Below are 25,452 nucleotides of genomic sequence, written 5' to 3'. Positions count from 1 at the left end.
CTTTGGGAACTAAGCTGAGACTGAGTTGTGCATATCATCCGCAGACTGATGGTCAGACTGAGAGGACGATTCAGTCACTAGAGGATCTTTTGAGAGCTTGTGTTTTAGAAAAAGGAGGTGCTTGGGATTGTTATTTGCCTTTGATTGAGTTCACCTACAACAATAGTTTTCATTCGAGCATTGGTATGGCACCATTTGAAGCTTTGTATGGTAGGAGATGTCGGACACCTTTATGTTGGTATGAGTCCGGTGAGAGTGCTGTGGTTGGACCGGAGATTGTTCAACAGACTACAGACAAGATTAAGATGATTCAGGAGAAGATGAGAATTGCTCAGAGTCGTCAGAAGAGTTATCATGATAAGAGGAGGAAGTCACTTGAGTTCAAAGAGGGAGATCATGTGTTTCTTCGCGTCACTCCGATAACTGGTGTTGGTCGAGCTTTGAAGTCGAAGAAGTTGACACCTCGATTTATTGGTCCTTATCAGATTTTGGAGAGGATAGGAGAAGTAGCCTATCGTATCGCCTTACCGCCGTCGCTTGCGAATTTGCATGAAGTTTTTCATGTGTCTCAGTTGAGGAGGTACATTCATGATCCGTCGCATGTAGTCCAAATAGATGATGTACAGGTGAGAGATAACCTGACTGTTGAAACATCACCTATGAGGATCGAGGATCGAGAGTTGAAGCAGTTGCGGGGTAAAGAGATTGCCTTGGTGAAGGTAGCTTGGGGAGGACCAGCAGGTGGCAACGTGACTTGGGAACTGGAGAGTAAGATGAAGGAGTCTTATCCAGAGTTGTTCGCTTGAGGTATGTTTTCGAGGACGAAAACTCTTTTAGTGGGGGAGAGTTGTAACACCCCGATAATAATAAAATAATTATTTGAATTGAGTTAATAATTTAATTATTAATTTAATTAAATAATTGGAAATTTTATTATTATTATTATTTTTTTGAATTATTATTATTTTGGAATAATAATTATTATTTGGAAAATATATATAAGATGAAATTAAGGAAAAAGTCCCATTGGGAGTAAAAACATTTCACGTGAAAAACAGAGAAACGATCGTGAAAGAGGAAAGGGCAAAGAGACAGAGCAAGGGCTGAAGGTTGAAGAGAGAAGAGTTTGGAGCTTAAAGATTCGTCGATTAACTCAGGTAAGGGGGGTTTATCGTCGATTAATGGGTATTTTGGGATAATATGTCATGGGTAGTGATAAGCCGTTAATTTGACCCTAATTGGGAATTGTAAATGTTGAAATGTTGTTGGGTGAACTGTGCTGAAAGTTGAAATTTAATCGGTATTTGTGTGAGTAATGATTTCCCGATCGTATAGCTTTTTACGGAATCGGAATCGGAGGTCCGGAAGTCCTCCAACGGCGGAATTCTGCATTCTGCCGTGTGTTAGCGCAGGAATTGTTGTTTGGTCTGCGTTAACCGGTTAACCCAGGGTGTTAACCGGTTAACACTGTATTGAAATGTGAAAATATTGAGTTTTGCCTGCGTTAACCGGTTAACCCAGGGCGTTAACCGGTTAACGCTGTTGCGTTTTGCCAGAAAGTGAGTTTTGCCTGCGTTAACCGGTTAACCCAGGGCGTTAACCGGTTAACACTGTTGCAGAGTGAAAAATTATTGTTTTTAAACGTGGTGTACCTAATTGAGGGTTGGCCTATGTTGCCTATGGTGTAATAGGGATAAATTCCCGCTGTTTTGAGCAGCATATGCAATATTGAAATGTACTAATATTGTGGTTGTTATTTGGCATAATCTGACATGCTTATGTGATGAAAGATTGATGATGTATAATGATGTACATGATGCTGTGAATGTATATATTATGCATGTATGTGTGAATGGACTGTTGTATGGCTCAGAGTGTGAGCATATGTTTATTCTTGAATTATTGTTGATGTTGCATTGCTAGATGATTAGCATGCATGGCATAGCCTTCGGGGCTGTAGCTAATTCCCATAGTGAGGAATTAGTGAGTGAACCATTGTGGGTTTGTTGTTGATGTTTGCATACTAGATGATTAGTGTGCATAGTCTAGCCTTCGGGGCTGTAGCTAATTCCCATGGTGAGGAATTAGTGAGTGAGTCACTAGGTCTCAAATGAGTGGGACTAGTGAGCTTAGTAGCCGTATCTGGAGGGATCGGTGAGCTTGAACTATATGTTCAAGAATAGTCGGTACCGCATGTGTAGAGTCTCATTGCATAAAAATATGTATGGCGTATAATATGAATGGATGTGTTCCAATATTATACGTGTGTTGTGTTGTTGTTAAGTATGATTTGAGATTATACTGGTATTGTATATTGATGTTGAGTATGATGTTTAAGCCAATGAGCTATTACTGAATGTGTATTGCAATTAGGGTGATTGATGTGTTAATTACTTGGCATTACATGTTGTTTTATAATGCTTATTATATTGATTGAGGAACTCACCCTTACAACTATTTTTCAGGTAACGAGAAATGAGTTGAGTAGAAGCAAATGCTTGGAGTCTAGTGTAGTCTCCCTAGTGGGTCATGCTCTGATAGATGTAACATCGGGCGGGAACACTTTGATTATTATTGTCGTTGTTGTTGAACTAAATTACATGTGATGTTACATGTTTTGCATGATTGAGTTGATCTCTATCCGCTGCGTAATTGTGCAAATACTTTATATTTAAATTAAATAAAAGAGCATGATTGTTATATTGTTTAAATGGTGTGGAATGTTTGTGTGACACCCTTGGTGCACTATTACTCTGATTATATGTTTATTATTTTAATAAATTTTTGGGGTATTTTAGAAGGGTGTTACACCTTGAACCGGAAGAGGTTCAGTCAAATCCAAGGAATTCTTTTGTTCCTCGACTTCAGCAATCTTCTTGGTAAGTTCAGCTATTTGAGCTTGATAGTCTGAGATTTGCTGGTCGAAGGCTTGTTTATTGAGACGTTCCTGCTTCTTGGCCTCAAAATCATTGAGCTTTTTCTCACAAACTTCACTAACATCCCACCCTCGCCTCATCTCGTTGATCTTCGTCTTAATTTGAAAGTCAGCATGTCGATGAAGAGCGAGGTCTTTGACCAGTTGTGTGAAGAAAACTTCAAATTCAATCAAGTACATGGTCATAAGAGCAGGAAGCTTGTATCGAGCAAGCTCGTCAAGTAGTTTTAGGATGTCGAGTCCCAAGGCTTCTTCCTCTTCGACGACAGCCAAAACCTCACGCTCAAACAAATAATTTTTCAGCTGTTGGAGCTTGAGAGTGATAGAAGCATCCATTTCTGGAGTAGGCATGGCATTCGAGGAAGAGGGTTGAACCTCAGTCGATGCTTGACTAAGTTGCTGCAGCTTTCTCAAAGTCTCTACCGAATTCTCTTGCTTCATGGATAAAACCTCCTTCAGAGTAAGAGTGTTATGGGATGTACCTTCGCCAGAAGCGGTTGAAGGGGCTTGAACTTTCTGAATGTCGAGATTTTGATTAGTTTCAGGCGATATGCTTCAGAATATATATTGCCTTTGAGGGCTCAAGGGATCAGTAGGCTCCATCAGATCCACAACCACGAATGCATCATCAATGTTTGCAATGCAAGTCGATTTAGCCGGAGAACCCTGAGAAAGAACGCAAAATTAGCATAAAGAGATAATCTCACAAGGAATTAGATGAAGAAGAATGTCCAATACCTTAGGCGTTGAAGGTTTGGGAGGAGAAACTAGAATAGGCTCTTCGTGACCAATAGGCTTAAAGACCTCAGCGAGATTGTCAAGAGTGGAAGTCTTTGCAACACTCGAAGAAATGGTTTTCTGAGCCAGTTTTTTGGCTGGAACATTTTTCTTCTTCTTGAGAGGTGTGATTGGAGTCAAAGTCGGCACCGCCAAAGAAGGTAGGATGTGAGAATGTGTGGTGGTATCAGAACCCTCACCTTTAGCGACTGATGTTTTTGGTATTTTTTGGGCCTATTTGGGGCCGACACAGCCGAGACACGTTTGTGTCCCTGGAGATAAAATTCACCAAATAGTCAGTTTGTTTTCCTAATGAATAAAAGAGAATCCAGAAAAACAGTGGTTACCTTTTTAGGAGGAGTCTTAGCATCGTCGACGATTCTGGAATCCTCGATAGCAGCAGTTGGAGTGGATGATTCACCATCTAAAATAGAAAAGGCATAGACTAGTTTCTCCAAAAACATCGAGCTGGAGAAGTATTGGCGTTGATAGGAACTCCACCATTTGTCGAAGTCTTCAGTGGTGAAGAAGGAATTTTGGAACTTGAACACAGGAAGTTCAAGCTGCTGAGTTTTCTTTTGGAACTTCAAGCAAGCCACACGGTCATTGGTGGTTAATTATCGACCAACCCACACGATGTCAGAAGAATGAGACACCAAAGATTTTGGTAGCATTTGGCTTAGACCAAACTGTCAAGCCACCAGGTTGGGTTGGTAATTCATGAATCCAAACCCTTTCGACCCGGTCACAATTCTGAAGGACAACATTATGGGAGTAAAAAATGCTCCCCACACAGCGTTCGACTGAGAAGCCGTTTGTGGAGAGACACCAGGAAAGGGATTTGTACACCACATCGGACCAAAGTTTTGGTCCGCAAAAGGAGCCATGCCCGACACGAAGGTGATGGTTTCGCTGAACAAGTTTATATACTTCATGAAGAGGGTTTTGTTGGGAACCTCTTGATAAGTAGTCAAGGCCAGTTGAACACCTTCTATAAGGCGTTCTTGCGTTAAACGCATAATCCGCTCCGACACTAGGTAACCCAGTTTGTATGCTAAAGTGGTATTTAGTCAATGTTGTAGCAACCACAGAGGGGCCGACAGGTTCAAAGCCTTAGGAGTGGAAGGTAGGAGTTTCAACTTCAAGAAGGCAAGTCCCAATGAATGATAAAGGGACGCCAACAGAAGTTTCCCTAGTGAGATTTATCGTCCCTCATGTAGCTGAATTGCTAGAGGGATAAAACTCTTGGCTATCTGTAGAGAGCCAGAATAAAACACGTAATAGGAAAGCCACTGAGTGAGGAAGGCAATATGTTCCTCGTCATAAACTTCATCAGAATCTTTGACATGATGATAAACAATATAAAGTTTAAGACTTAGACGTTTGAAAGAAAACATGGTCTCTGTCAGATGAGTTGGGTCGAAGGTTTTGCCCAAAGGTGAAAGGCCGGCGATGGCTTCCACGTCAAAAAGAGTGGGCGTCAACATCCCACAGGAAAGGTGAAATGTGTTAGTCGAACCTTCCCAAAAATAGAGTGAAGAAAGAAGCATGCAAGGATTGACCCTATGGGCATGCCTGGAGATTTGAATGGCGTCGAAGAGGCCAACTTTCCTCTATTGGGCTTGATGTTTGCTTTGAACCCTGTCGAGCAAGGCTAGGTAATCTTTCTTTCCAGGAGTGGGCATCGACCGGAAAACTCTGGCTTTTGGGTCTATAAACTTGAGATCAATGATGCCACCTTTCTCGAAAGCAGCAGGAACAACGGGGGTGAAGCAAGGAATTTGTTTTTGAACTTTTCTGGGTTGCGTTCTCTCGTCTGGGAGTGGTCCATGGAAGGCGAGAAGTTTCTCAGCCACCATGAAGGGGATGGGTATTTGTCATTGCCAAGTTTCCACTTTGGAAGCGTCATTTGAAGGTGGTTGAGGAACAGTGGTTAAACTCTCTTTTTCATCAAGTTTGAAGTAAATTGGATTGTTACTAGTATCGTGTGAAACTGTAGCCACAACATTAGCAGAGGAGGCCATTGTAATGTAGGAAAGAAAAGAATGAGGAAATTATCATTCTGAAAGCTACAAGAAAAATGCGCAAACGAAAAAGAAGAGAGAAAAATGGAAAATGGAGAAAAATGGTATTTATAAGCAGACAAAATGGAAACCAAAGAGTTAGTCGATGGGCGATAATTTTCTGATTCAGTGGTAGTGGGAAAGTTTGTAGAGGTAGTTGAAAATCCACGACCTAGGAAGTAGCTTCAAATGATGGCATTTCCCTCTTGGAAATCGTGGCACAAAAAGGTACCATCATTATGCATGACATCATGAATGATTAGACATCCAATCGAAATTCGGAAAGTCAAAACGCCAAATTTCTAGGTCGAAACATTTCTCAGTCGAAGTTGGCCTTTTAAGGGGGCAATTTGTTAGCCAACAAATTTCAACTATGACGAAGAGGAAAAAATTGAAGAAAGAAGAACAAAATCATAAGCCGAAGGGTCGAAAGGGGTGAACATAGTCGAAGCGGTTCTACAATCAAGAAGGACCTAAGTCATGCCGAAAAGAGGTCGACGGGGTGAGCTTTTCGAAGTCGAAACCAAACAAGCAAGGATTGACATAATTAGTTGAGCAGAACGTGGGAGGTTGCAAAACACATGGGTTTATAGGCTCAGACGCGTGGCACATTGTGAATGGCCAACAACCATATAACAGTTACTTTTTTATTACTATTTAAGGATATTTCATTTCTAGTTCAAAAGGGTGGCATTTGTAACATTGAAAAATAAAAACACTCAAAGTATCATGTGTCTAAGAGAAAAGAGTCCATTCTTGCAAAAACGTATACTTGCTTCCACATTTATCTTCAAGCAATATAACTTACCAAGTCATTTTATCTGCTTTGTTATTTACGTTTTTATCTTACTTTTGTCCATCTATTTTCATTGCACCATTTTTACAAGCATTTTTTACCTATCGTTTCTTAATCCAAACACTTCACTAAAACACACCATATACTCAACACTTAGTCTAGGATTTTGTAGCCGATCCTACAAGTAAATCTCAATAGGAAGGCTAGAGATTTCTCGTGCGAAAACCATGTGCGACCACATGGTGACTTGGAAAAGGAGATTTACATGGAGAAACCTCTCAGGTTTGTTGCTCAAGGGAGTGTAATCGGGTATGTAGATTACACAAGTCTTTGTATGGATTGAAACAATCACCTCAGACATGGTTTGGAAGATTTAGTAAAGTGTTACAACAATTTGGGATGAATCAGTGTGAATCATATCACTATGTTTTCCCCAAATGCTCCTCCAATAAATATATTTATCTAGTGATTTATGTTGACGACATTGTATTTATAGGTGATGATTTTGAGGGTATCAAGGCTCTAAAACAATACTTATTTCAGAATTTTCAGACTGAGGATTTGGGTCCTCTTCGTTACTTTCTAAGAATTAAGGTAGCTCAATCAAAGTCTGGTATTGTTATCTCTCAAAGGAAGTATGCTCTTGATATTTTGGAAGAAACATGTCTTACAGACTGCAAACTAGTTAACACTCCTATGGATCCTAATGTAAAGCTTCTCCCTAATAAAGGGGAGCCATATACTGATCCGGGAAGATATCTAAGACTTGTAGGAAAGTTGGATTATCTTACCTTGACTAGACCTGATATATCTTTTTCGATCAGTGTAGTAAGCCAGTTCTTAAATTCTCCTTGTGACAACCATTGTGAAGCAATTATTCGAATCCTTAAGTATACCAAAGGATCACTTGGAAAATGGCTTATTTTTTGTGATAGAGACAACACTGATATCATTGGATATTCAGATGTTGATTGGGTAGAAGATGCAAGTGATAGACGATCTACATCGGATTATTGCGTTTTTATTGGGGGGAATTTGATCTCATGGAAAAGCAAAAAGCAAAGGATCGTTGCTCGATCAAGTACAGAAGCTGAGTATCGATCCATGGCCCATGCTACATGTGAGCTCTTGTGGTTAAAACACTTACTACAGGAACTTCACTTTTATGAAGTCGGCCCTATGGAGCTTGTCTGTGACAAACAATCAACTTTGCACCTCTCCTTCAATCCAATTTTTCATGAAAGGACAAAAAGTTTATAGAAGTCAACTGTCACTTTCTTAAAGAGAAGATTACCACTGGAACCATCAAAACCTCCTTTGTTAATTTCAAGGATCAACTTGCTGACCTCTTTACATAATCTCTTCAAAGGCCTCGGATTACATATATGTGACAAGATGGATGCTTATGATAAATACGCATCACCTTGAGAGGGAGTGTTGAGATATTTTATTATTATTATTATTATGTATCTATTATTTTTGTTAGTAATATCAATTAGGATATTATTTATGATATTATTGTATTAAATCTTTCCTTAATTAGTAGGGTTGATTAGGAGGTTTAGACCTCTCTCTCTCTATATATATATATATATATATATATATATATATATATATATATATTTATTTATTTTTTTTCTTCAATAATAATACAAGAAATTCAGATTCAAGACATCTCAAATAAAAAAATTGTGTGAGAAATCCTTGTAAGGTTATAAAACTTTCGTGCAAAAGCTACTCATTAGCTACAAATTTTGGGTTTATTTATGTGCGATGGATTACCGACGGACTTACTGTTGCTATAATTTTAATTAATATAAAAAAAAAATAGAAGAAGTTATCACGTGGAATCCACGCCAACATTTTTTAACACGCTGATATTGCCACTTGTATGCCAAATTATAAAAAAAGTTCAACGTGGCCTGTCACAACAACTTCTCATGATGGCCGTTACCAGAAAGGATAAAAAATGTGGATGAGAAAAATATTAGAAGAATCATTTTTAAAAATAAAAATTAAAAAAATTAAAACTAAAAATAAGAAACATATTTACCTCTAAAAAAAAAATCTTACTACATAAAATTTAAATTTAACTTTTGTTTCTAAAATTATTTTCTAAAAAAGTCAAATGTCAAAAAAGAAATTAAGAGTAATGCTCTTAATATTATATTCACACATTTATGAACTAATTCCAAGTTAGAAAGAACTTGTGAAAGTTATACAATAGATAACAATTACCAAAAAACTAGCTGAAATAACTTGAAATCTTCACATGAATTTCACCTAGGAGCAACAACAGAATCATGAATCTGCATTCTCAGACGTGTTAACTAATCATATCCTAGTTTCTTGAACTCTTCTTACTCTTTATAATCTTTAGCAGTGCATCAATTAGTACAGGTATGCAAATAACCTTAGAAACATCCTTTTCTTGTACTTTGGTGCCATTAGAACAAGAACCATTTTCTAGTATCCTGTTCCTTTCTTCCAACCTTAACGACTTGGGGAAATACAACCGTCCTCTCTCATCTGTTCTAAATCCAATCAGCTGTGCAAGTGATACACTTTTGTCTTGGAAGAAAGATGCTGTGGACTGGTTGTTGCAACAGAATAAACTGTAATCAGTCGACGACGACAAAAGTTTCTCGAACAATTTCATAATTTAAACTGAGAAAGGAATAAGAAACAAAACCTCGGTATCAAGATTAGAGGTTGAAAACGAAGAGAAGCTTGTGGATGGTATGTGCAATTGGTATGGTGGTTCCTCTGAAGAAGAAGAAGAAGCAGCAGCTGCTGGAAGCGATTCCACAACTCTGAGTCTCGTATTCAAGAAGCTAAGTCCTAGTGGCCATCCAGTAACCATTTCTTCATTCTGACATGACATGACAGTAAATTTTTTATCAAAACAACTGATACTGTCATTGTCATCGGCTATAACTTATCAATCATCTGCTATAACTACTAAACATCGGCTATAAACTATCAATTATCAGACATCAACTATAAATTATCAGCTATCAGCTATAAACTACCATTCATCAGCTATAAACTATCAACTATCAGCTAACTTATTAACTATCAGCTATAAACTATCTGTCATCAACTATAAACTATCAGTTATGTCATTAGCTATAAACTATCAAAAAAAAAAAGTTAGACGCCAAAATTGTCAAATAATGATCATCTAGACAAGGGACCATTGTTATTTTCACCCATTTTTGCTGTACAATAAGAAAAAGGACATGTTGATATTATTGGGATTGATATGTTAATTTACATTCTTAGAATCAAGTGAGGACAACAAAAAAAAACTCGGATGGATTTTAGTGAATTAATGTCAAATCATGTGATTACTGATTTAACAACAACTAGTACTATTATTATTATTATTATGATCCTAACAAATCATAATACTAATGGGAGATTTTCTTTTATGTCGGTCATTGAAAAAATATTACATAATCATGTTAATGTTAACTCCCAGAAACAAAACAAACTCATTTCATAAAATCTAGCATGCAGCAATACTAACAATTATCTAACAACATAGGATCTGTGTCTCACATATTTAACTGATTATTCTTATAGAGAAAAACAAGAGGCACATGAAAAGTTTGATTTTCTTTCCACTTGAAACACTATGGTAGTTCAAAAATATTGACACTTATGGATCAATACCATTAAACAGACACACAAAAATTTCTTAATATTTCATTGACAAAACAGTGAAACAATTGACAAAACAAGAGAATGGTGATGGTTAATGAGAAAAGAAAGTGTGAAAAAGAAAAGTCAAAGATGGAATTATTACCTCTGCAACCATGTTGTGTGTGTGTGTCTCTGGCTTCAAGAGAAAGAGATGGGAAAATGATGATCAAAGAGCTGAAACAAATGTTTTGGAGAAACCGACGGTGAATTTATTTACGTGTCTCCTTATTTAAACATTTTACAATTAAGATTATGGTCCCACTTCAACTGCAATACTAGTTTTTGTTTTTGTTTTTGCCACCAATGATTCAAATTTTGATTATGTAAAGTTATGACTAACTCGTGATTAGAAGATATAGAGTGTGATGCTCTTATTATTAGAGAAGGGCTGTAATTCATTATTTAACACTAATAAAGCCATCAATGGATTAATCTATATAGATGGTCCGCTAATTTCGAAAAATTATAGGATTTGGATCATTAAAATTAGAGTTTATATTTTTTTTGGATTTCTTAATAGATCCTATATATTTCTTAATCACTACGCGAAAATATATAATTGTCCTTAGTTTTCAGAGATGCATCATCGAACACACCAGATTCTGATTAAACATTAAAATATTTCAGAGAAACATCTTCGTAATAATTTAAAACGTATATCATGGATCACACTCAGAAAATATTCCGGAGATGCATCTTCGTTTATTTTACATAGATACATCTCCGTAACTAATCAGAACATAATTGTCCATGCTATGTTTTGTTTATGTTTGCTCAGATGAAGATTTAAACCATACAAGCAATATGCAAAAATGAGGTACATGAGTTCAGATGGTTCAAAAATGTCATATATAAATAAAACACCAATAACTATAAAAAAAGTCGAGAACAACGATAAAGTAGCACGATGTCAAAATAAAATATAACTCATAGTACTACTAAAACTACTATATACTAATGCACTATTGTGTATGTCTGACTACATCGCCTCTGCCTGCTCTGCCTCCTCGGTCATCAATTCTCCCCGTCCTCTGATGTTGTTTCCGGTACATTAAGGCCCCATGTGCCTCCGCCATGATGACATCTAGGACATACCTAACATCATACCAATTAGAGAAGATACCTTTGTCAATGCTTGCCTACACAATTTTCACAATGCAACGACATCTAGGTAAGCATTCTCAACATGATCTAAATGCGCATGTTCCTCCTCTAGTATCTCCAAATGAGATGACCTAGGTGGATCTCCTAAAGCACCATGCATCATATACAGATATGACACTCTGAAGAACCATCTGATATACCCTTCGACGTAGCTCCAGTCGTTCACGACTGTAATACTCCATGCCTCCCCCGGTACCAGATGACTCTCATAATCATCAAATATGTCATTTATCTCACTACAACATTTTTAGCTTTAGGCCACTGAAGAATAGACAATGACTTAAATACCGTTGCCTAAAGGGTAATAAACTACGGTTTTTTACACGTGGATAAATTTCTAGATTTTTGGTGAAAACCGTTTTGTATACACTTTAAGCTACGGTTTTGAAATTGTTGGCATAACTAAACCGTCCGTTATTTACTTTGAACCACGGATTTGAAGGTGTGGTCATTTTTTATCTTAAAGGCAACGTCTGAGAAGCACAATCTAATATTAAAGAGGGCGATTTTGATAAAAAAAAACTTGTAAATTTAAAATAAAAAACTTAAAATTTTTCCACTTCTGGATTCAAACTAGTGTACATTAATTACCTATACACATTTATATTAAGATGATATATATATATATATATATATATATATATATATATATATATATATATATATATATATATATATATATATATATATATATATATATATATATATATATATATATATATATATATATATATATATATATATATATATATATATATATATATCAATGTTCATAAAATATTTTCACTCTCATATACACATAACTACTATTTTGTTACAATACATTTATTGTTATTTATCATTAAAGCAAAAAAAATTACACTGTTACACATTCCAATTATTCATGATCAAAATTTTAAATGTGTTTATAATAAATCAAATATAGAAAAAAATATAGAAACAAATAAATTTTTTAATATTAAAAAGTTTATGAAATAAAAATTATATTACAAATCTATTCTAAAATAAATAAGAATTGTAAAAGAGAAAAAAAATAATTTGACAATAATATTTATAATCTTTTTAAAATTGATAAAAATTATAGTTAAATAAAAATTTGTTGTAAATTCGATAAGTTTTGTCAATAATATCTATAATAACTTTTTATATAGTCATAAATATAAAAAACTGCACAAAATAAAATAAAATTAGAAATTTAAGATTTTGTGCAATTGAATGGGATATCTTTCATATTTTTTTACAAGGAAAAAATACAAATTTACTAAAATTAAAGTTATATCCACTCAAAAATATTTCTTTTACCATGTGAAGATTTCTCTTAATAATATGAAGATGTTTTAGAAAAATTAGAAAATATTTGTTACAATGTAAAAATAAAATAAAAATTATAAAAATATAAGTTTTTACTTTTGACTGATATGAATTTTTTAAACAATATAAAAAAACCACTCTTTTTATTTAATACTTTACAAAATAATTCATTCAAAGAGATAAATATAAGAGAACAAAAATCATATTTAAACAAATATAAAATGAGAAAAAAAATATATAATGTAAAAAAAATTTAGCATCACAATTAAACCCATATAAAATATCTCGCAAATAATAAAATGATATGATTTGATTTGATCATGTGTAAAAATTATTATATTTCATTTAATATAATTAAAAATTACTTTTAGTAAAAAATTTATAACAGTATAAAGTACTGTGTTCATATTTTTTTTTCAAACAAAAATATCTCTCTTCAAAGCCCAAAACAGTGTCTTATGTCGTCTTCTCATCCAAACCCTAACTTCTAAATTGTTTCTTCTCACATCCAAACCCTAAATTCCAAATTGTTTCTTCTCACATGCAACAAAGAAGACTAAGTTAATCAAAGGGTCAATCCTCTCTATTTTCGTCTTTCATATATTTCAAAAGAGAGTCGATTTTCATAAGCTGCAAGGAAGTCTGAAAAGCGAAATCATTATGTTGTTGTCTCTGTCTCTTGCCATCTAAGATCTATAAGGGTTTATGCACTATCATGGTCTGTCTACTGAAGGTTAGATTCCTCCCTCTTCAATCAATAATATTTTTCTTTTTCAATTTATTTTTTTAAGCTTTCGATTTTAATTGTTTGGTCTTGTATCATTCTCTATTTTGAATAAATTATCTCTCTATTCAAGATGTAGAAATTTTTGAGATTAAGTAGGTTTATGGACCAAGAGCAAAATTTGATTAGTTGTTCTGACTTACCGTAGTCCTTTGTTGTCCCCTGGTTGAGTATTAAATTTCATAGAGGAAATTGAATCGGAAGGGAAGGTTATCCATGTGTTTCTAAGGGAAGCTGAACTTCTTCTTTGGGGAAAGACAGTACTAAACAGCTATTGATACTTATCCATGTGTCTCTGGGTTTAATTAATGGGTGAACTATTGTCTAAGGAACCACTGTTCAATGAACAAAAAATAGAATTTGATCAACTGTATAAATTATATGCTAAGCGTCAATTAATTGGTAGAATGTATGCTCTCATTTTTCTCTTGTAAATACTCATGAAGACCTTGATTATTTTATTACACTATTATTATTTATCTGCCATTATTGTTCTGGGCTTCCAACTTAGGATGGTTGTTGTCTGAATAACTAGCCTCTCATGGTGACTTGTCTTACTAATGAATTATTATCAAGGTTTTGATGCAATCTCACTGATTTTCTAGGACTCATTAGGTGTTTTCCACTTGTGAAGTGTGACAGAAAAATTTATTTAAGTGTTATAGTATTGTTGTCGACTGTTTTTGTATTGGGAAATACTTCTAATGTTATGTTGGAATTTTGATTGCAGGGACAATTTTTGCTTTTTCTATTGTAGGGACAATTGAAATTAAGGCTAGGATTGCCTATCCAAATGAAGTTGAGAGCTAAAGCACAAATATAACTATCTTTATATTTTTGTTTCATGATTTTGTTGACTCTAGCATTATGTATATAGAAGTACAACAAACCTTAAGCAAAAAGAATTGGTTAGAATTTCATGATTTTGTATATTTAACTTTATATTACAGTGGAATTTCTTTATGTAAATTTATCATTATTTTAACTTTTTTTATTATTTTAATAATGGAATTTTTTCAGTGAAATTTATCATTAATTTAACATATTTTATGTTGATAAAATTTGTAATTGTTAAAATTTAAAAAGATATTTATAATTAAAAAAAATTAAAATAATAAATGTTGTGGTATGAACACTAAGCAACAATTTTACAAATGTAGCTAATCAAAACCGTGGACTAAAGTTGGAAACAAACTGTGCTATAACTAATAGACTACGGTTTTAATTGTGTAGCTTAAACAAAACCGTGGTCCAAAACTAGTTAAAAAAGTGCGGCCTTTTCACATACTATAGGCAACGCTTTACAATTTAGTGGGCTAAAGTGCAAAAACCGTAGTCTATTGGAATAGGCAACGGCGACTTATTCCACGCCTGATAACCGTAGTCTAACGTCTTATGCTACGGTTCTCATGTATATGGCCACGGTTTCTGATTGTTGCCTGAACTCATTTTTGTTGTAGTGTGCCTACATGTCAGAGTAGGAGGAACAAAGACAACAGGGTATCTAGGAATGATTTGAGTGTTCTGATTGTTGCCTGAACTCATTTTTGTTGTAGTGTGCCTACATGTCAGAGTAGGAGGAACAAAGACAACAGGGTATCTAGGAATGATTTGAGTGTAGCCAAACTGTCGCATGACACGCTCGGGCAGATGAGAAGCAGTGAGACATGATCCGCAAGCCAACCATCCAGAGTATAACACTATCCAGAATTTTCTGCAAATCAGACAACGTCAATGGCGCGAATGTGCACATAAAATCACAAAATAAAAATGCTTTGGTCATCCATTTCAACCAACAAAAGTGTAATACACTATGTCTAAACTATCATACATGCAATTTTTACTAATTTCTAACCCTAATCATCAATTTCTACTCATTAACACAAAAATAAATTTTTTATCAAAAACTTAAAAAATTTCAACTTTCCTTCGGGGTTGGATGATGTTGATTGAAATTCTCTTGAGTTTCGTTAATTGATTTTTGAGTTGGTGATGAGAAAAAAAGTTAAGAGTGATTTAAGTTGGTTTTGAGTAAAAATGAGAAATGAAGAAGGTGAAGAGTCTGACGCAATTTAATCTCCAAAATATTCTTAAGATGTATCTCTGAAATATTTCAACGTTAACTAGATCTTGAGTGCGTCCGAATATGCATCTTTAATACTCATCCTCATCCACGTGTGTTTTAGAAAGAAAAGAGAAATATCATTGTCTCTCAATCTCGTCTTCCTTTTCTCTCTTGTCTCAATCATTGAGATCCCTCTAATGATTGTTATTGGTGTTGTGAAAACTCCTTGTCAATTGTATGGACTCAGAATTTGAGTGACGAAATTAAACATAGGTTATACAAGAAACGGTACAAGTCCGAGAAGAACACTTTCAACAAATACTCAAAAAGAACAACATTGAAACACAAGTTTAAAATCTAAATAAATATGCAAATGTTATCTGTGTTGGCTCACACTATAGTAAAATTTATTTGATTAATTTTGTCCATTTTTCTTTGATATTTGGTTGGAAACATTTCCAAGATAGATTACCTTGCAAATCCTAATGTCATCATTCTGCCTTGGCAAATTCAACTACAGTAATGATGACAAAGATTGTGATGTCAATAGGCAATGAGTAAGTTGGTTTAGCAGCACTGTGTTACAACACTAGTTTTTTAATTTTATTTCTTCCAACTGTCTTGGTTATGAAACTATATGTTTAGATCCACATTGATACATCAAATATCAAATTCTAATGTAGATTGAACATGAATTTTGGGTGAAGTTATATTTTGAAGCTTCAACGTGAGTGTGCTACTTCAATGCACTTTTAGATAAGTGATGTCTTCTTTTACAAATCATATATATATATATATTCTTTTTTGAATTGCAATGTATTTTTGAACTCAAAAATATCAGATAAAATTTGAATTTAGTTGAGATATGTTACTCCTGCAAAATAAAAAAAATTATTAAGTGGGTGTTTTACAAATCGTATATTATGTGCTTTTTTTTTTCTTTGTATTTTTTGGTAGCTAATTTCGTTAGCTAATACTGACTTCAACATTTTTTAAGTCTAATATATCATGAAATCCGAACTTTAATTGACAAATAATTAAGACTATTTTATGAGCTAAAATTTAATGCAAACATTTATTATGTTAACCTATTATGGTAGATCTAAGACTATCTTTATTTGAGATATGATATATCTTACAATTTTTTTTTATCACTTTTGCTTACCTATCATGTATTGTGTTTGAATGTCAAATGTGTTTGTGAGCTAATATTAAATGAAACCACAATGAACTCAAAAATATCAAATGTTCTTTCCTCTCTTGTCCATTCTTTTCTTCTTCAATAACTATATGCATTTGTATTTATTAATATGCTCATTAGTCTAATTAAATTTCTGTAAAGGTTAAAAATATTATTCAAATGAAAAATTTTAAATGGAAAATTAATTTTTATTTAGGTGTAACATTTTTGTAACTTTTTGTATTTGATTTAGAAAATTTGATGGCGCGAAAGCAAGTTTCAAATATTTCCCATATCAAAATTCATCTAACTGAATCTATTATTGAAAAGTTCGAATATGCGTAATAGTGTCAATGGTATAATAATAATCCACAAGTTGATTAACAACACTTCAAACACTAAATTGAATACTCTACTATAGTAAAAACATATTTCCAATGATAACAACACACAAAAAAACTAGTTGAAATAATTTGTCGAACACTTTGCGTGCGATTAACAAAGTTTGGATATTTGTATAATGTTTGTAGTTCTTAGAAATCCAATCAGTACCAAATGGCATGTGATTACTACAACAACACAAATTTCACAATGATTCAAAAATTATTATCCAAACAATGTTAATCAAGAGATCAAAGTAATCGAAAATTTGCAAACCTAAAAATTAATAGGCAGTTCCCCAATTGACCTCGCTATGGGTACGTATGCCCTCAATTAGAATTCGAATTGAGATATTAATATAATAAATCTTACTTTGCAAATGTATGAATACAAGAGATGGGAAATCAAATCCCACAAATCCTAATTTTATTCTTGACTCTAGCACCTCCAAAAACCTTGATCAAAGATTGATCAAGTCACCAACAATGCCGCTTCAATTCACCTATCGTTGCTACTTCCTTGCACGATATCCTTGTCTGAAGACTTTCATCCGAATAAATTAATCCTAAGCGTACACTTGTTGAACCCAAGATTTGTCAACAAAATCCACTGTTTCACGCTACTCCCTTCCCAACACACCTAGTCTCAAGGCTTTCACTCGATCGAATCTGAATTGTAGAATCTTGTCAAAAACTTTCAAACCCTAAAGATCTTGAAGAAAAACCCCAACTCGGTTTTCTTATTTGAATCCCTCAAATATATCAACCCAATATTCTCGGTACAACAAACCTAATTGGACGTTATCAATCCTAATCTAGATGACACCCAATCAAAAAATTATTATGTGTAGTTTGATTGTGTGTATGCATAGATTGAATTGAAGATGATGAAATGCTTTGAAATATTTTCATAAGCATGTATAATCATAACATCTATAATCATAAGCATGTCTTTCAGATTCCTTTTGTTGAAAGATTTTCCCACTTTTGTGTAGAGATTATCATGAAAGCTCGTTTCTTCCAGGTTAGCTACCAACTTGCTTTCAACTAGGATATCAGAGATCAGACTGCCCAAAGGTATCCACTTCCTAGGTTTGCTTCATAAACTCCTTATTTATTTGACCATCTCCCTCAAGTATTTAAACAAGGTGGAAGTAAGATTCATCTTGACACCTTTGGCCAGATAGTACAACATGTATTTCTGGTCAGCGTTAATGTAGTCAGTAAAGTTCCCAGCAGGACGATGATGAATGCATCCCAAGAGAATCTTAGCCTAAATCCTTGAATTAGATTTAAGATTCTTGACGCCTGAATTTGATCCATTTTAGAATATGGTAGCTACAATTTCATTCATTTCCCCTCCTTTTTTAACATTTGATAACATCTCTTTCCAGACTCATCATGGTTCAGTAGCTTGGCTATGGATTTCTCAAAAATTTGAATCTTCTGACCCATAACACTAGAGAAGACCTGGACATCTGCAGTTTCAGCATAAATCCAAAAATCTTTTACTAATGCATGATTTGGTCTCTTCAACCTGTTAAAGTAAACTTCCAATCTCTAGGTTGCAACATCGCTAGAGAGGTCAAACCCATTTTGTTTTAGATTTTCAAAATCTACAATAGATTCACAAAGAACCTCTAACTTATTCACTGAAGTAGATAAATAAATATTAAGGATGCCTTCCATCATAGTAGCTTCCTTTTGTTTACCTTTTTGTTATTGTATTAGCTCTTGTTATTGATGTTGTTGGTCAACCATGATTGAGGTTTAAGGTTTGGAGAGAGAGAGAGTTTGGAAGATGAAAAACTTTCAAGTGTGGGTTGTGAGAAGAAGTTGCATATTATGTGATAAGTGAGTTCATTATGGGTTTAAATAGAGAAATTAATGATTAACTCAAGCAACTTCACGTTCTTCAGTCCGGATGGAATGACATTGTACTGATAATTGGCTTGCTCGATAGTGAACACCGTTTTCACCAGGTCGGGTCCGAACATCGGCATTTGATTGTGTCTGGAGTATGCGTCCATGAAGGATAATAATAAATGGTCGGCCGAATTATCGACAAGTTGGTCGTTTTTTGAAAGTGGTTATGAATCTTTTGGACATGCTCGATTGAGGTTAGTGTAATCGACACACATCCTCCATATGCCTGAGGCTTTCTTGACTAGAACCAAATTAGATAACCATTTGGTATACCTTGTTTTCAAAAAAAACTTGGCATCTAAGTGACATATCACTGTGTTTTTGGTGGGCTTGACCTTTTTAGGGGATTGTTTTCTCCGACGTTGGGACATGTATCAGACATCGATGACTAGGTTCAACTGATGGCAGGCCATTTAGGGATCAATATCGTGTATTTCATGCGGAGAGATAGAGAAGATGTTGACGCTTTCTTGGAGGAACTTGATTAATATGAACCTTACCTCGGGGGGAAGCTCCGACCCGATCTTAACCGACTTGGCCAGATTATCTCCTAGTTGCACATACTCGAACTCGCCGTCTGGGGTAGGTCTGACTTCATTTTGTGCTCGTCGAGGTCGAATTCAATATTGCCTCTTGACTTTGATGGTATGACATGAAGGAGAAGAGCGTTCCAAAATGCAGCGGAATTTAAAAAATTTCTCCGTTAGTGATCCTTACGAATATGCATGATCAGTGATAGAATCGCTACCTCTTGTGGCGATTGAAACCTTTGATGCAGATCTACGGAGTGATCACAGGCGTTGAATGGTGACAACGCCTCTACTCGGTCCACATGAATAGATTCCTTCAATCTCAGTGCTAGCTGCTATGAATGAAGGCTTTGAGTGAGAGAGAGAAACGAAATTACAACTGCACAAATGCTTCTGCATAAGGGTTCTATTTATAGAACCACTTGTGTGGGATGCAAGCTAAAAATCCCACTTAAGTGTATGTGGCCCATATCTTATGATATGGCAAAACCACTTAAGCGTGTGGTACCTTACCATATTTCGTATTCTACTTAAGTACGTCGTACCTTACAATGTTCTATAATTCACTTAAGTTCACCGTACCTTACGGTGTTCCTTAGTTACTCTATCTCTCATCAATCCGTCATTTTGTATGTGACCCTGTAGGTTTTCGCGACATTAGCAATTATATTAAATCACGTATTTAACATGATAAACAATGAGCGGTATCTAGCAACACATCACTGCTACCCAAGACACGAAAATGTCATGTGATCTGACAAATCCTTTTGTGATAATATTTATGTATATAATTACCTTTTTGCCCTTATGTCTATATTGAACACTAGACATAGACCGTGTCATCCTTGTCCAGTTCAATATTGGGCCCGTAGACATTTATCCTGTTACGCAGGATGGGCAAATTCCATCTAGGTCACTCATGTCCCTCAGCATGCTTCGTGGAGTACCCATCAACCGTCTTTATGGTCATCTAGTTACTGACAATGTTTGATCAACAATAAGGCACTCTACTATACATCTAGGCTACATAGTGGTTTCAGGTCAAAGGGTGGTATGCACCATTATCACCATGAGAATAACTTATGACACTTAGCATAACATTCTATATAGTATTCTCATAGCGGGTCAATCCAGTATAAATATTACTCTCAATATTCATACTTATGTTTAAGACTTGATAACTCCTTATCCATGATCCATGAGATGTGATCATCAGTCTATATACATAATAGTCTTAATGCTTTGATGTTATCCCACTTCACAACAAAGCTCGACTACGGATACTTTAAGAATAGTGTCCTTATGTTTAATGAGATCTCATGATTAAGTCACACTTGATACATTAAACGGACTAGCTATTCTAGGGACTTTATTAAACAAACATAATAAAGAAAAAGCCTTTTATTATTAATAAATAATTCGATACAAGTACCAAAAGTATTGGCCTCTAGGGCTTACACCAACATGACATCCTCGTGGATTATTCTCTTGATAATTCTTGCCTCTCGTAAATCTACACTATATTATGAGGAACGTGAGAGTAACTTTCCTCTGACGTGTCCTTCTCTAATCGATAATGTCAGATTTATCGCTCCACAAGGACGAGTAACCGAGTCGTTGAAAGCTAACAAGTCTTCCTAGTTGAACGAGTTCAGGTCTGTATGCTTAAGATTCATCAATTCCAAAATGTATTCATTAAGGACATTACAGGAGCTTCCTTCATCTACTAGGAATCATGTCAAGGCTTGATCAACAATAACGGTCACAATGATTACTGGCAACTCAAAGTTTGTGATTATGTTGATCTTTTCTCTATCCAGGAATCCTAACTCTAGCCTATAAACTTGTTGGATCCCTGAATTTGCGTCTTGTAAGGAACAATCAGATAATGGTGAATCATTGGACGAGGTGGCGTTTTGAAATGTGTCAATCGACGATAATGTGTGAAAGACCGAACCTGAACCAAAATAAGGTTTTTCGATCATCTTCTCAGACATTACCACTTATGCTTGATTCGTCTCTAGTAGAGATCTTTCTTGAGGCCAAGAATGAGTTGTTCTTGATAAAAAAGCAAGAATCAAAAGTCGATTCCCACAGACGGCACCATTGTTCCGTTATGGCACTAGAAATAGATATAAGTGTGGAAGTTGCGGTAGAGTATGGCTTTTGATGCGATGGAAAGGAGATATAATTACAAGGTTAGCAATCCGACGCTCTGTCAGTATGAGAAAGAGTAGAGAGTATTCAAATTGTGTTTTTAACTTATTAGTCGAAATGGCGTCATTCCCCATATATGGGGGAGGAATAACGATATCGTCATCTTTCAGACGTGGAAGACAGATGATCGTTGGATGTGTTTGAGGCGTAAATCTCTTACAACGAAGTATATGGTAATCCTTTAGTGAGTAAAAGATGCAACGGAGTACATGGTAATCCTTTAGTGAGCAAAAGATTCTAAAAACGCGGCTGAGTAGTAAGTTGAAGGTTGTGACCCGGAATGAGTTATCTCAAGGTGGTGGATCTTAGAAGAAAATGACCGACTCAAAACATCGGTTTTAGTCGAAGTTAATTCCAACGAGAGCTAGTGGAAGATTGAGTTTCAGAAGTTGGAATTTTGCAACTGAGATTGTGGAAGTAGATGCTAAATTTTTTCATTGAAGAAAGTAATATAATTTGTGCACATCAAAATCCACCCTATAACACATAGGAGTTAGAACTTTCCTCTATGTCATAAGATGAGTACCACAAGTAGTCCACCAAAATAATGGTAATTCATGAAATGGGGTCTCCATATCCACAAATTTCAAGAATCATCGATGACTATTCCAAAGCATTTGGTGACAGTGAGATATGGCTTTTAATTGATGAAGGTATTAGGTGCTCTAGGTTACAAATCCATTCATATATATATATATAACCTAACTCTTTGAAAATTCATCTTCTCACTTTCTCTTTCGGATCCTAATAGTTTAATTTGAGTTAAAACATAATTGCATAGTCAACATATAGATTTTATAATAATCAGAGACAAATGAAGTATAAATATAATATATATTTTATATAAAAAAAGTTACATCTAAAAAACTATAAAGAGTTTATATTTAAAAGAGATATAATTTTCTTAAAACATCTTATAATTATTTAATGAGTGAGCAGTATCAATTAATGGTCCAAAAAGTACCCCCATAGTCTATCCTGGTAGACCCAGATTTTCAAGTCAAATGGGGACATTGTAGACAAAAATATAGTAATATATGTTCCCACACAACACAATTTGTCCAATAACATCATGCAACAGAAAATTAAGCACCGCAACTTAAGGAGAGACTAAAAAAAGTTGAAGAAATTATCTTAAAATTCTACCATATTTTTCTTTATTTAAGAAAAAAACTACAATTTAATAAATAAATAAAAAAGAAAAGGAAACCATAAGAAAGAAAAAACAAACAAATTAATCTTGTACTTCAAAATAAAACATTTCAATAACAGAAACAAGACAGTATATAGAAATACAACTAATGTAAAAACAAAACAAAAAACTTTCATAATATAATTAATTAACTTATATATTCTTTAATCTGTTTTTTTAATCCAAATTAGCACAGTAAAACATAGAAAAAGCCCACACAAGAAACACTTCAAAAGTAAAATGAATTCTTCATTTTGCTAATGATCCCAAACCAAATTCTCATGGCTCAAACTCATTTTGTTCATCTTCAAACTGATTCACCTCTTGGTTCTTATAACCATTGTAGTTGCCATGGTTATTCTGGTAGTATTCATTGTTGTAACCATTGTTGTTACCATTGTTGTTAGAGTTATAGCTGTTACCTCGGTTGTTGTACCAATTATTTGTGCTAACTCCTTTAGAATATGAATCGCCATACATTGTTGGATTGTATTTCTCATTGTTAATATCATGGAAATATTTTCCACCTTCCAAGAATCTTGTGTCACTCATCCCTTGTTTCTCACCATTGTAATAATTATTGTTGTTGTAGAGTGGTCTTTCATTGTTGTTTTGTTTTTCCATCATGGAGTTGTAATTGTAACCTTCTCCATTGTACTTTGTGTCACTCAACTCATTTTGGTTATTTCCAAAAGGATCCTTGTTGTAGTACTTTGTGTTATAGGCATCGTTGTTGTAGTACTTGTTGTTGTTTTCGAACTCGGAGTTTGTTGCGGCGGTGTTTGTTGGAAGGTGATCGGATTCATGGCCATATAAGCCATAGCTGTTTTCAGTTTGAGGGATGAAAGATGGTTGTTGCTCTTCTGGTTTGTTTGTGACTGTTGGTGATTCTTCTTTGTTGGGACTTAGTGTTTCTTTGTTGAAATGAGTGACTTTGCTGAAGAATTCACTATCTCTAGCTATGGCTTGAAGAGGTAGCAAGAGGGTTGTGAAGAGAAGGAAGGAAATGTAGTTTGATGATGGAGACATAGTGGAAGAGGGAAGATGGGTTTGGTTTTTTGGAGTAGGTTTGGTGATGCAAAAGTGTGAGTGCCTCAATGTCTTTTTATAGAGCAATTTCTTCATCTCTTTAAATTTTTTCCACTCATTAGGTGTGAAATTGTGCAAATCAATGGAGTTAAGTTGGTTGATTGTGGTCCCTCTACAAGAGTTACTTTTACTTATATAAATTTGACTCATAAGTTAATAGCTTATAACTAACAAGTTGATAAACGGGTGAGATGTCGCGGGTTTGAATCTATTCATTAGAATGATTAATAATTATTTTTTTTTATTTTTTAATCGGGTGAGATGTCGCGGGTTTGAATTCACATTTTTATATCTGATGTCTTTATATAATTACTAAACCGAATCGATTTAACGGAACAACACAAATAAACTTTACAATTATAGCAAATTAAATTATCAGTTTTGTTTTCTTTAGTCATTTTAGATGGGGATTATTGTTCTATTAAAATGGTTATTTCTTTTTACTAGTATATCAAAATCAGATTAACAAAATAGGTTACTTGTTTCCTATGGAAATCCACATTATTCTAATTGAATTTCTAATATTGTAGAAAAGCTTAGTTATTAGATTCATAGCTCTTTGTTAGCTCTATCCAAAAGATAGCTAAACATTTAATTAGGGTATTTAAGTTTTCCTTTGTTGCAAGCAAAGCCATATTTAATTAGGGTAGTTGCATCCTAGATTATGACACAACCATTGCATTCATAGTCCAATTTTACATTCATATCCAACGGGCCCATAATGTATCATACCAAAATATATTAATGGTGCTATCAAAGGATGTCTAAAATTATAGGAGTACCAAGTCCATCCATTTTTTGTGTGTTTTAAATCATAGTAAATGATGAAAAATTAACAGTAAAATAATGAAATATTATTGAGAATCCATGTTTCATTTTGTCTTAACATATTTGAACCAAAAGTTGGAAAATTGCAAGAATAGTGTAGAATGAATGAAAAGGACATGAAGATGGGTAAAAGTCTATAGCGAGTAGTTATGCGTGGATTGAGGAGTTGGTGGGACATGAAAATAGAAGCATTTATTTATGGGCACACAACATGTGTGCCTTGTATAATACGTTGAGTCATGGTATTCCAATCATCCCTTTATCACATAATGTCCTTAATTAGCCTTTCATTTCTTACTACCATAGTTTCGGCCATTTAAACTTTTTGACTTTGGTACATCACACTTATTCATCATTAACCTCCAAATATCCGATTCAAGTTAATAATTTGATTTGTATACATAGCTTATGTTCACCCGATTGTTTTGGTGTTGGTTTTGCAGAGCTACGACTACGAAGACACAAACAAAATAGCAGTGTTAATCAACCGGTGAAACGAAATATTTA

General features: G+C 34.4%; 3 protein-coding genes and 1 long non-coding RNA gene across 4 annotated transcripts; 2 read left to right on the top strand and 2 right to left on the bottom strand.

Moving 5' to 3' along the window:
• Nucleotides 1-6,810: 6,810 nt before the first annotated feature.
• LOC127115213 (uncharacterized mitochondrial protein AtMg00810-like) lies at nt 6,811-7,831 on the top strand. The gene is made up of 2 exons (XM_051046809.1): nt 6,811-6,853; nt 7,068-7,831. Exons 1-2 carry the CDS (start codon nt 6,811-6,813, stop codon nt 7,829-7,831), a joined length of 807 nt encoding a protein of 268 aa, XP_050902766.1.
• Nucleotides 7,832-8,702: 871 nt separating this feature from the next.
• Nucleotides 8,703-10,602, bottom strand: LOC127081803 (uncharacterized). Its single transcript, XM_051022030.1, has 3 exons — nt 10,383-10,602; nt 9,264-9,443; nt 8,703-9,164 (listed from the first exon to the last, which is right to left on the bottom strand). Exons 1-3 carry the CDS (start codon nt 10,392-10,394, stop codon nt 8,913-8,915), a joined length of 444 nt encoding a protein of 147 aa, XP_050877987.1. The 5' UTR covers nt 10,395-10,602; the 3' UTR covers nt 8,703-8,912.
• Nucleotides 10,603-13,190: 2,588 nt separating this feature from the next.
• LOC127081797 (uncharacterized) lies at nt 13,191-14,523 on the top strand. The gene is made up of 2 exons (XR_007788122.1): nt 13,191-13,487; nt 14,269-14,523. It is a non-coding gene; the product is annotated as an uncharacterized LOC127081797 (long non-coding RNA).
• An 8,559-nt stretch (nt 14,524-23,082) lies between these two features.
• Nucleotides 23,083-24,121, bottom strand: LOC127081791 (protein E6). Its single transcript, XM_051022010.1, has one exon. The coding sequence runs from the start codon at nt 24,055-24,057 to the stop codon at nt 23,308-23,310; it is 750 nt and encodes a 249-aa protein (XP_050877967.1). The 5' UTR covers nt 24,058-24,121; the 3' UTR covers nt 23,083-23,307.
• Nucleotides 24,122-25,452: the final 1,331 nt, after the last annotated feature.

Source organism: Lathyrus oleraceus, chromosome 1 (genome assembly GCF_024323335.1).
Source record: "Lathyrus oleraceus cultivar Zhongwan6 chromosome 1, CAAS_Psat_ZW6_1.0, whole genome shotgun sequence".
NCBI classification, from domain to species: domain Eukaryota; kingdom Viridiplantae; phylum Streptophyta; class Magnoliopsida; order Fabales; family Fabaceae; genus Lathyrus; species Lathyrus oleraceus.
Note: the sequence above shows the minus strand (reverse complement) of the source record. Positions and strands in the feature narration are given on the sequence as shown.

Bases quoted from the DNA above. Each gene is read 5' to 3' on its own strand.
- LOC127081791 (XM_051022010.1), bottom strand. From the start codon at position 24,057: ATGTCTCCATCATCAAACTACATTTCCTTCCTTCTCTTCACAACCCTC.
- LOC127081803 (XM_051022030.1), bottom strand. The intron at 9,165-9,263 runs GTTTTGTTTCTT...TGCAACAACCAG, and splicing joins CCTCTAATCTTGATACCGAG to TCCACAGCATCTTTCTTCCA.
- LOC127115213 (XM_051046809.1), top strand. From the start codon at position 6,811: ATGGTGACTTGGAAAAGGAGATTTACATGGAGAAACCTCTCAG. The intron at 6,854-7,067 runs GTTTGTTGCTCA...TTGTATTTATAG, and splicing joins TACATGGAGAAACCTCTCAG to GTGATGATTTTGAGGGTATC.